At 30.2% G+C, this 12,142-nt stretch overlaps 1 protein-coding gene across 2 annotated transcripts; it reads left to right on the top strand.

Moving 5' to 3' along the window:
- Positions 1 to 883: 883 nt before the first annotated feature.
- On the top strand, positions 884 to 11,096 carry LOC146994016 (uncharacterized). Of its 2 annotated transcripts, none has more exons than XM_085826723.1 (3): positions 884 to 1,107; positions 5,904 to 6,046; positions 10,893 to 11,096. In XM_085826723.1, exons 1-3 carry the CDS (start codon positions 999 to 1,001, stop codon positions 10,899 to 10,901), a joined length of 261 nt encoding a protein of 86 aa, XP_085682849.1. In that variant the 5' UTR covers positions 884 to 998; the 3' UTR covers positions 10,902 to 11,096. The 2 variants fall into 2 exon arrangements, with proteins under 2 accessions (XP_085682849.1, XP_085682848.1); XM_085826722.1 differs by lacking the exon at positions 10,893 to 11,096 and adding an exon at positions 6,142 to 6,486.
- The last annotated feature ends 1,046 nt before the right edge of the window (positions 11,097 to 12,142 follow it).

The raw sequence follows: 12,142 nt of genomic DNA, 5'->3' as shown, positions 1-12,142 counted from the left end.
TTATTAGTATAAAATATATAAACTATGAATTATTTTGTAACATAACTCAAATTACAAAATTCATTCTATATATGTTCAAAGTTATTATCTTTTATGGAATAACTGTTTTTTAATTAGGTAAAAATTGGATTTTTAGAAGTATTACAAATACAATGCAACACAAAGGTGATCTGATTGAAGAGGAAGGACTTTTTATTACGGTTTCTAGTTCGTATTTATATTACATTTGATGAAAAGCATCCAAAACACAGAATGCTGTACTTTCTTCATCCATATATGTTATGAAATATTTCACACATTTAAAAGAAAGTGTTTCTTCAGAATCTTGCACAATTATTTCCATATACCTCAGACTTAAATGACAACATATTCTTAAGTTATTTTTTTAGTATGAATTTACAGTGTTTTTAAGGAAATTTTTGTTAAAATATCATTTAGATAAATTTATTTGCACACTCTACGCTTTTATTTAACTATTTCCCCATATGACACTATTGAAAGTTTTTATTCAATTTTAGTCTGCTAACGAAACTGAAACATCTAAAGAATAAGTTATTTTGAATATGTTTACAAAATATACACGAAATTTTTATTTAAGTGAAAACGTCTATATACTATTCGAGAATTAATAAATTATCCGAAAAGTTTATATGCGCTGAATGCCGCGCGTCTATAAAATAAATCTTTAAAAAAAACAGCAGACATTCAGCCAGCGTGTGCGATAAACGCGCCAAAATTGGCAGCGCGTTCACTCCCTCGCTTAAGGCTCCTCTAAACATAGTATATAGGAGCCTTACCCTCGCTAAGAGAGAAAAGTTGGTGATTCAACCTGGTTTAGAGGAGCCTTGACCTTATACGGTCGCCGCTTTTTCGGATGGCCTAGAGTCTCCTTTTCCCATCGATAGAAAGACTTGTGTCAACGATAGGGGAATGGCCGGTTTATCGATTACGAGTTTCAAAGTCCGTCTCGTGTATGAACCTTTGTGTTTAGAGGCAAAATGAATTTTGCGAAATCTTGGAGCGAATTTAAAGAAATACTTCGCAGACACGAAGTAGAAACTGTAACAAAATATGTTTACTACTATGGAAAGTCATTCGATAAAGAGAGTAAGTAATTTTTGAAGATGTAATGAGTAAATAAAAATCCTCTAGAATGTAAATGCTTTCTTTGGTTGTTTAGTTGATATTTGGCCATTTTGTTCCAAAGAACTTATCAGCACTAATTTGTATTAATTTTATTGCGTAAGATCTAGTTGATGTTGCGAGATTCGGTCCAAGTTGAAAAAAGGGTTATAGACGTTCATATTCATTAATTTTGTTGCATAACGTGTAATAGCGTTATGTTTGATTTTTATTTGGTTTCATTGTCAGGTATTGCATGTTTTTTTTTTTTTTTTTTTTTTTTTTTTTTTTAAATAGCTGATGCTTCACGAAACATTCCGTACTATATTAAACATTAAACAAGATATACCGTGTTAGATTTGAAAATTTTTATTGTTGTTTCTTGAGAAACTCGACAATTGTCTCGATGACTACTATATTTTTCATCCTATTTTAGTGTATGAATGCAGTCTGTTGATTTGAAATATAATCATTTAATAGTCTATAAAGAAAATCCATTCTTTAGTTTTATCATTAACAACATGTTTCAAAATAACCTTATAATAAACACTACCAATTCAAAAAATATTCTGTTTTATTTTCAGGTAATAGTTCACCATAAAATTATAATGCATTGAAATATCAGGAAGTTATAATAATAAAGATATTGAATTTTAGAAAACAGGAAAGTTTTCTGAAATGTATATATATTTCTTTAGTGATGTGATATGTATATTTCGGCTAAATCGCAGAATAGGCTGCATCAGTCGATGCTGTGTTTACTTCTCTTATGCTTTGACACGCCTTTTTATGACGTAATATTGGTTACGCCTCTTCTTCAAAACAAGTATGCTATAGCTTCGTATTTAAAGAAAACTTATATTATATTTTAACTGAGTTGAAATGGTAGGTTTATAATGTTCTGTGCGAGATTTTTTAAATTGTAAATCTACTTTTGTGTGTTGTGTGGTATTGTTAGCATTTAACGCAACGAATTATCTCTCACAAATGTATTATTAAGATACCAAACGATTGAAAACGATCATTAGCAAACGATTGAAAATATTGAATGCATGAATTAAAAATTATAACTGTAACTTCTGAAAATACAGAAAAGAATTCTTTTGCTTAAAGAATGTTTTGATTATTCATGAGTGTGTTTAATTCGGTGCTTACTGCAGAATGGATGAGTATTTGAATCTGGATTTCTTTTATCAGTTGGAGCGAAGAGATAAAAAATGTGTTATTGAGTGGTGTATGGAGAAAGGTTTGATTGCAATATCGTATAAGTGCCCGATTTGTGGAACAAATATTAAACTAGTAGAGCGAAAAAACCGTATAGACGGTTTTGAGTGGATGTGCAGAGTTACTGGAGGCGAATGTAGGCATCGAATTTCAAAATTAATTAGAAAGAACTCCTGGTTTGCGAAGAGTAAATTGAGCATGTGTGATGTTTTGCAAGTTACCTATATGTGGTTGGGTAAGTGCGGGAATGATTTTATACGAACGGAATTACGTATTGCTAAAAATACGGTGACAGATTGGAAAAGTTTTTGTAGAGAAGTATGCATGGAGTTATGTTTGAAGGAGAATGTTAAGTTGGGTGGGGAAGGTGTCATTGTCGAAATCGACGAAAGCAAGTTTGGCAAGCAAAAGTATCATAGAGGGAAAAGAGTCGAAGAAAAATGGTTTTTTGGTTTGGTTGAGAGAGGAACAGATAAATGCGTCTTTAGAGTTGTTGAAAACAGAGGTGCCGAAACATTGCTAGAAATCATCAAAGAGAATGTTCTACCAGGATCGATTATTATATCCGATTGTTGGAAAGCGTACGACTGTCTCGAGTTCGAAGGGTATGCGCACCTGAAAGTCAATCATAGCTTGAGTTTTAAAGATCCAGAAACAGGTGCGCATACCAATAGTATTGAAGGAACTTGGGCGACAATCAAAAGAAGTTTCCGTGGCTCTAGTAAGGCAAAAGGACAGTTTGATTCCTATCTTGCGGAATATATTTGGAGAAGGAAGCACAAGAAATCCGACGCCAGCCAACTGATGCGTATACTTCTCAGTGAGATCACAGCCATATATTCTGCAAAAGGAGAGGACTGAAGGTAAGTTTCATTCATTATTATTAAGTAAAATATTGGGTGCTTTTCTTAATATGGCAGTTTGGATGTTTGGTAGTTCCTTTATTCTGGCAGCTTTATTTTTCTTTTGTATCATTTTTCTGGACACATTTTTTGCAAACTTCTCTGATTTCTTTAAGTGAAAGCAAATTTCTGAGTATATGAGCAATGGAGAATTTATTTGATGTCTGATTTTTTTAAGTAAAATAGATCGATTTTCACATGGGCAAAGCCAATGTGGTGCGCAATGCCGAGTTTGTGCAATTCTGGGATGTTTTTTAAGTGAAAATAGGTTGATGTGCACATGGGCAAAGCCAATGTGGTGCGCAATTCCGAGTTTGAGCAATTCTCTGATTTTTCTTTAAGTGAAAATAGATAAATGAGCACAAGGAACCGAGTTTGTGGAATTCTTTAATGTTTTTCGAGCGAATACTGATCGTTGTGTAAAAGGGAAAACGAGGTTGTGCGTGATGTCGAGGAGTAATGTAACTTTATTTATGTGCAATGTTTAACATATCGTTTGTGTATTTTAAATTTGTATTGTTGTTTTAATTGTGAATTATATTTAAGACATAATTTTTCATTTAAATTGTATTTTTAATTTTTTGTTTTTCGATATGTTTATAACGCTTTCCGATTTACGATATATATGGATAGTACGACGATCGACTCAACAGTAGCAAAACTGTAAACTTTAATCCTTGAAGTAACGTTTACCTCATATTTTAGTACGTAGTGTTTGGTATCGTAATTGCAAATAATATGTGTGTGTGTGTGCGTATGTGAAGCATTGCTTAGTGTTCCAAGTTTGTAGTATTTATTTTATTATATTATTTTCTTTCATTCTGAGAAATTAGATTTTTTTATTTATTAATGCGTAGAATTCTAGATTTTTTTATTTATTAATGCGTAGAATTCTAGCATGCCTGCACAGAATATAGCGTGATTTAGGAATTTTAGAAACTGATATGAAAGCTGTGTAATGATGTTCATATGCAATAAAAAATATTCTTTTTTTATTAACGTAAAGTTTAAAATTTTTAGAAATAATGAAAATTGTCTAATTATTGGTATGTAAGGAATTATGTCGTTACGTAGCAAGAAAGTAATTTGTAAAAATGATAAAATTGAAATGTTCCACAATATGAATTTAAATTTTTTTTTAAAAAAAAAGTTTATTTGTATAAATAAAAAAATTAATAAAAAAATAATAATTTAATATTGAAGCTCTACAACTATTAGAGACTGCGACGTTGTTTATCGTTTTAATAATTGGTAGAATTCGCTCACTGTATCATGGTAATTTTAAATATAAAAGATTTATTATACTTATTATCAGTAACGCCTAAACTTAAATGTTATAAATGTAAATTAAAAGTAAAGAATTTGATATTAATTTACAATAATAAACAATTTATTATTGTTATTTTTAAGAGAAAATAGAAAGTACACGTAGTGTAAATGCGAGACTACATTGTGACGTCATAAGCTTAGTCCCACCCATTTAATGGCGTCACGCAGCTCCTCATACTGAACTTTGTTGATGCAGCCTATTCTGCGCTTTTAGTCTATGAATGCTACTTGTCTTGTGTGTAAAATCACATTACTGTCTATTTTGACTCTTAGCACCAATGGACTAGCAGATAAGATAGCTGAATACTGGATGTTTGATCAAGGTACAAATACTGTTGAATGGATTAGCTGCATGGGAATTTTCCTGTTCTCCTTATATATAAGTGAATACAAGACAGTTTCCCATTAGACCTTCTCAAAGGCATCCTTTTTGCGTAAGGCAGCTAGCTCATTCTATACTTTACCTAGCATATATAATTTTAATATGAGACAAAATGACATAATATTTTTACATAATAGTTTAATGCTTTTAATATCTCTCTATGTTTGCAGTAGGTGCTGCTTAATGTGATTACATTTGCCCATTTTTGATAATATAAGATGATGAGAAAAGTATCTTTTAAAATAGGAATTGAATTAACTATAAATATAACTAGCCACTTTCTTAACATTTTAATTAGGAAAAATAAAAGTTTGTTTATCAATTGTTTACAGTCTTCATTGCAAAAGTTCATTTGAGTAGTCCATAATGTTTCTGAAATTTATTGGACCAATTCTATACCTATAATCTTAATACTTGGAGGGCATCCTTGTTTAAAGAGATTTTGCCAATGTAAAATCTGAAATTGGGCAAAAACGCAAGTGTATTTTGGCAAAGATGTTTTCAGGAATTTTTACCTCCCTTTTGAAGAAGAGGGAACTGTGCTGAAGCCCTTCCAAATCAATAGCTATTGAAAATTCGTATGAAATTAAGTTTTTTTTTTAATTTTATTGTTTTGCGCTTTTTTCTAAATGCTTGATTAAAATCATTTTCATTCTTCAGTTTAAGAAATTTATTGTATAATATTTTGATTATATTAACCAAATTGAGCAAATAAAATTGCAGCAAATGATGCATTTTTTATGTTTCCATATATGAAAGAGCAGAACTTAGAAATTCAATAGCAATATACACGACATCAGCTGCAATACATTAAGCAGTGTCTACAGTATGTAGTATATATAGAGACAGTTAAATGTATAATATGTTTATAGAGATCTGTAATTTCTTTCTTTTAAAAATCAAAGCTTATCAGATTGTGATCTAAATCAAAATTTTCTTTCCAGTTGAACTAACTCCAGATTTACGATTAAACTGGTTAGATGATATTCCCTATTTCCACTTTGGGCGAAAAACCTATGTTTGCCATCAAGGAAAAGATCTGAATAAACGTCAAAAGGAAAATTATGCTAAAGAAAAAAATGAAAAGGTAAAATAACATTGTTATATTTAAAAATTTATACAAAAATATCACCTCTTGGATTATATATATATGTGTGTGTGTGTTTTTTTTTTTTTTTTTAGTGTCAAACTGATCATGCTTTTGGTAAAGCATATTCCAAGAACCAGACAACTAAAAAAGTTAATTTGTCCAGCTGTAATTAATGTTACCCGAATGTACAGGATGCCTCAGTTCAAGGTAGAAGTTTATTTAACTTTTTGTTCTAAGATGGTCTTAGTAATTTTAGAGAATTTTTTTTTAAGGAAAAAATATAATTCTGTCACGTATGAGCAAGATGTATTGAAGGTATTCTATGATAAAGTATACATACTTTTTGACATAAAAACAAAAGGTATTTTTAGAGTCACAATGTAAAAAAGAGAAATGATTTTTTGTGTCTCTTTATTCAACATATTTTTCTAAATAGTTTTTTTTTTTTTTTTTTGCCAAAAGAGGGTTTTGAACAGTAATATTTTCCTAAATAAATAATTCAGTAATTGACATGCAAATAAAATGATGTTTTCAGGCCAGAAATAAAGGCTTTTTATGCTAATTATATTCTAACCAATTTGCTACAAATAGAAATAAGTTGTTCAAAGTGAAGTTTTATTGGTTATGTTTCTTTGAAGAAGTAATTTGATCTATTGTTATAAAAATGGAAGATCCTTTTTACAGCTTTTTTTAAAGGAAAGAAATGACTCCTCTTTTTTTTTTTTTTTTTTTTGAATAATTTGCTATGAACAGAAAGTTTTTAAAATTGAACCTTTATCAATAATTAGTTTTAGATGACTGTGCTGGAATTTCTAAATTTTACTGTGATAAATATGTTACAGGTAGTGCCAATCCGAAAAAGAAAGATTATGATATCTCGGAAAATTAAGGAAAAACTAGCCAATAAAGATAGTATTGCTGGTGAAGAAGTTTTCATGTTTAATTTACCTAATAGCCAAGATCATCAAAATCATCTAATGGGTAACATGGCTGCAGTAATAGAACCTATAGATGCTAGAGTGCGGCATTTCATAGCTTCTAAAGTTAAGAATGGAAAATGCAATGCCACTGTAATTGCAGAGCTATTAGAAGTATACGTTTCAACTGAATTGGGAGAAACTGATAAAACGCGCAGACGATTTTATCCAGAAATGGAGGCAATAAGGAAAATAATAAGCCAAGCAAAATCCGATATTAGAACTAGTAAAATTGACCAGGAAAATACAGAAATGTTAATAAATAGCTGGGATACTTCCAAGTGTTCTGTTTTTTTTAGACCATGTACTGAAAATACATATGATGGTACTGAGCCAAATGACTTTACAGATTCAAAACTAAATCTGCTATTTGTATATCAAAGTGAAGAAATGAAAAATTTATATGTCTTATATGGTTCTAATCTTGTTCTTCTCGACGCGACCTATCGAACCTGTAAGTATGCTCTCCCACTTTATTTTTTAGTTGTCAAAACAAATGTGAACTATCAAATAGTGAGCATAATAATTACACAAAATGAAACAGCCAAAGCATTAGAAGAAGCTCTTATAATTATTAAAAATTGGTCGCCTCTCGTTAGACCAAAATATGGGATGGTTGATTTTGCAATGGAAGAAATTACAAGTTTGGAAAATGTCTTTACAGGAATTAAGGTTTTTATATGTAGTTTCTATCGAGAGCAGGCATGGTCAAGATGGGCTTCTAAAAAAAAGAATGCAGTGGTTCCCAAAGAAGAGCTTTTGTGTAAATTACGTGCCATAGCAAATGCTCCAACTCAAGATGAAATGGTTGCAGCAATAGAGGTATTAAAATCATGGAAGCAATATGAAGCTGTGAAAGATTATTTTGAATTAACATGGTTCAAGGAAATTGAGAGATGGGCTTTGGCTTACAAACCAAATGACTTATTCATAAACTCGAACAATGGTGTTGAATGCTTAAATGAGGAACTAAAATATAGATATCTTCAGGGATATAAAAACTGTATGCTGTCTGAAATAATTAAGATCTTGGTTGAGAAATTTCTGCCAGAAAGATATAGAATTTACGTCAGAAAAAATCTGAGTATGCTTTCGCAGGCAAGATTATACAATGAACATGTACCAAATTATTTAATCAATAAGCCAAAATGGTTAATTGATCACATAAAAACAAAATTAAGAGCTGCTGAAGTTTATGTGGGTAGTATAAAAAAAATTTCACATGGCTTCTTTAAAGTTTCTTCTGAAACTAAGCATGATGCAGTTTATTCTGTCACGTTTGATGAACAGAAACAACTGTGTCAATGCACATGCTTAGATTTCAGAAGAAACCGACTGCTGTGCAAGCATATTGTGTTTGCTGGCATGAAGTTTCCAGCCTGGAGTTTGGAATGTACTGCAGAATGGCTATTTTCAACACCTATTTTCAAAGTTGATGAAGATTTAGTCTCAAGAAGTATTTCAGGCACCAGAAAACGAAACTATTCATCAACTGAAACTCCTTCAGGTGGAACATCATATAATTTACCCACCATATCTGAAGAAGCAACGTTGAGTAAAAAAAGAAATTTGATCAATGAGTGCGATGCAAATTACAGATCAATTCGGTCACTCCTTTGGAATTTAGATAGCGAAAATTTACACAATGTAGCCAACTCTTTGAAGGAGATTTTCGAGTCTGCTTCAAAAACAGTTATGCTAGATGAAAATACTGGTCTACCGCTTCAAATTGAAAAAAAAAATTAAACTAAAAAAAAGTAAAAGAATTGTCAAGAAGTATGGTCAACTAAACCTCCATCGCCGTAGAAATACCAGAGTTGGAATAAAGGTGGATATACATAAAGAAACCATTTCAGTAGATGGCCAGTAATTAAAATTAGTATAAAACCTAAAGCAGGCTACAAAGAGCCTTTGGCAAAGGTGACACCCCCACCTCTGAGTGGATAATAGAGTAATCTCGGGGACCTGCATGCCATGGATACACTAATACTTATTTTCAAATAAAATAATAAATTTCATACTTTTAGGATAATCTTAAATACTGAATATTATCATACTTGAAATACTTTAGTATGTGCATTTATTTTCGGATTCTTCAGAATTTATAGTGAAAAAACTGCTACAACTATATACTATCAAATACCAGATTTCAGACAATTAAAATTGACGATAATTCAAAGTATAACATATAAGTTTTGTACAATTCAATAAACATAATACATGTTATTATTTAGTAATATTTATTTCCTGAACAACTTTACAAACACTTATTTGAGAGTCATATAACTTATTTCTATTCAATAATGCTGCAGCTGCATTGATTGTCACGATCAAGACATATGAGCAATATAGTATTTAATGCACTCAAAACTGAATCTGGTAAAGACTTACGGCATATTGGTTACCAAATGCATCTAAAGCAAACCAATATGCAGGGTTAGTTTTACAGGTTCACTTGTTTTCAAATTAGCAACTCTGTAAAAGTTTTACTCTTGGTTGTACTGACACTGCCTGTTCTTTCTCATATCTAATTGTAGTTATTTGGTTGTAATATGCAGTAAAGGTAAGAACACTGGTGTAATATCCTGTAATTTTTATGTTAGATAGCCCAGTTACATGACTACAACATTTTTCCACTACTTTTTTTACACTGTAAACTCTGTTTAGAAAGTTATTTTCCATGATTTTGGGGTGTTGTATAATACATCATATGGAATAACTACAGTTAAATGTATTCATTCAAAAGAGGATATATTGTCTTGCTGAATCTTTTCCTGTACTTATTGTTTGATTTAATATTTCCAATGTGGTGGATTGACCATCATGGAATCATAGCATCCAGTAGATCTTTCAATATAACTCCATTCAGATATTCACATTTATATTATTGTAAATTAACGTAGAAGACAGATTGACAGATATTCTCAGTTCATAGTGCCAAAGTGTTTTTTAATAATGCTAAAATACAATTAAAAAAAAAGATTACTCATGTTATTATGTAGAATTAATGTTAAAATTCCATACAAGAAACAAGCATCGATTAATTGTGTTATATAGAATTAAAGAACAAACAGTCAGGTAGAAATTTATAAATGCATAAAACACAACAAAAGGCAGGGCTGCATTTATTCATCCAGTTCATTGAAAAAGTTGTGGCTTTCCTAGACCCCTACCCCTTGTCGAACATGTAGGTTGTTTCGAATGTTGTCATGAGTAACTAACATAAAATATAATTTTTTCCTTAAATTAGTATGTTATAATTTTTGAATAAAAGAAGAGTGAGATAAGTGGTTATTCTAGCCGAAATAAAGTGTGCGTCGAGTTCCAGTAAAGACCCAAAAATGTCATCTGGGAAAGCTGAGAAAGGGGAAACGAGCTAGCTTTAACCTGAGTCTAGAGATGCATATAATACATACATACAATAAGTGTGAGTAAACTGGTGCACTTAAATTATAACATAAGTCACAAATGTACATTACAGGTAAAGCATGTCAATTTAAATAATATGTGTATTAAAGTATGGCCATAGGCCATTTACAATTATTTGGGTCATTCACATTATAATCGTAAACCCTTATAACAGGGTTGTCTTCAAATCTTTAAATTCAGAAAAACTTCTAAAATCGTAATTTTTTCTATAGAAGAATTTCTATCCTCAGAAAAATAAATGTTAAAGAATTGAAATATAAAATTTGTGCATTTTATGCAGAAAGTAAAAAGAAATTCATTATTTCATTATAAATTTAATCATAAACAAAAATCTGCTTAATATTTTTAACAATAATAAGAGAATTTCAAAGATTATTTCAAGTATTTCATTTTGATGTCCAGTGATATTAAAAATTGTTTTAAATTTTGACTTACAGATGCCCTAGAGGAGTTGCATGGTATCTAAAATTTCTATGAAACACAGTTTGAAAACCTTCAGACTACTCGAAAACTTCAGATTATGTGAAAAAAGAAATGTAGATGTAAAGAGCAGTGATTAAAAAGTTTTAATGACCAAAATATTTTCATTCCATCAGATTATTTGTGTATTTTGAAGAAGACACAATCAGATAATAAGATCACAAATAGAGGATGTTTTTTTTTTTCTTTTTTTTGGGGGGGGGGTATTATTGCATATACCATACATTTTAACATATAGAATATTCTTGGATTGTCTACTGAAAAAAGTACATAATATATGTAAATTTTAATATATAAGAAGTAATGCAAATATTTCAATAAATGAATGGATAAAAAATGGCCTTCTTAAACAACCTCATGTTTAAATTACTTAGAGGAATTTATGCGAACATGTTTCTGTTGGCATTAATTAAACATTAACAAATGTAGATGAACACAAATTGCATAATGTATTTTAATTGAATATATGTTTTGGAATGAAAAATGTAAACAGCCTTAATATACTTAATAACTTGGATTTGTAATGCATATATTTTTATTTCCAGTGGCAGACAAAAGTATTTATACAGACACACTATCAAATAAACACACACAAACAAATATATCACACACTAAATAAACAGAGAATAAGGAAGCCTATTTACTACTGCTTGAACATACTCTAGGCTTCCAGTAACAGCCACAGAGATCCTGTACAAAGAGAGCCATGCATTTTGCAGATGGTGGAGGTTCGTATCTTGGGCTTTTATCACAAAGGACGAATACAGAATTTTTTAATCAAAAAGTTTTGCTGAATAATGACGAGTTAAAATACAAGTTATTATGATGGAATTAGCCTTTGGGTATCGGAAATGAATATGTAGTTGAAGAATGAAGGTTTGCTTTAAATTACAGATTTCTAATACATTAATTTAATTATGTGTTTTAAAAATATCATTTTAATATAATATTTTTCTAATACATTTATTTTATTATCCAAAATTATTTTCTAATTAATGGAAAGATACAGCATAACTTTCAGTGATCCATTGTCAAAAAAAGGCTTCTTCTGGACAGCTTAATAATAGTACAAGGAAATAAGCTTATTTTATGCATGCCTTGTGGCATGAGATAATGAATTTCTGAAGTATTTTAAAAACTGTAAAAATATGTACATATACCATAGAAATGATTTTTAACACTAAATAAAATTCAATACGTGCCCATA

This window comes from Stegodyphus dumicola, chromosome 11 (genome assembly GCF_044657685.1).
Source record: "Stegodyphus dumicola isolate Sdum_Otavi_A_Nest chromosome 11, ASM4465768v1".
In the NCBI taxonomy this organism is placed as follows: Eukaryota; Metazoa; Arthropoda; class Arachnida; order Araneae; family Eresidae; genus Stegodyphus; species Stegodyphus dumicola.
This window is presented reverse-complemented; position numbering and strand designations above follow the sequence as displayed.

Excerpts from the sequence above, each read along its gene's own strand:
- LOC146994016 (XM_085826722.1), top strand. The coding sequence starts at position 999 with ATGAATTTTGCGAAATCTTGGAGCGAATTTAAAGAAATACTTCGCAGA. Across the intron at positions 1,108-5,903 it reads AAAGTCATTCGATAAAGAGA|TTGAACTAACTCCAGATTTA; the intron begins GTAAGTAATTTT and ends TTTTCTTTCCAG. Across the intron at positions 6,047-6,141 it reads CTAAAGAAAAAAATGAAAAG|TGTCAAACTGATCATGCTTT; the intron begins GTAAAATAACAT and ends TTTTTTTTTTAG.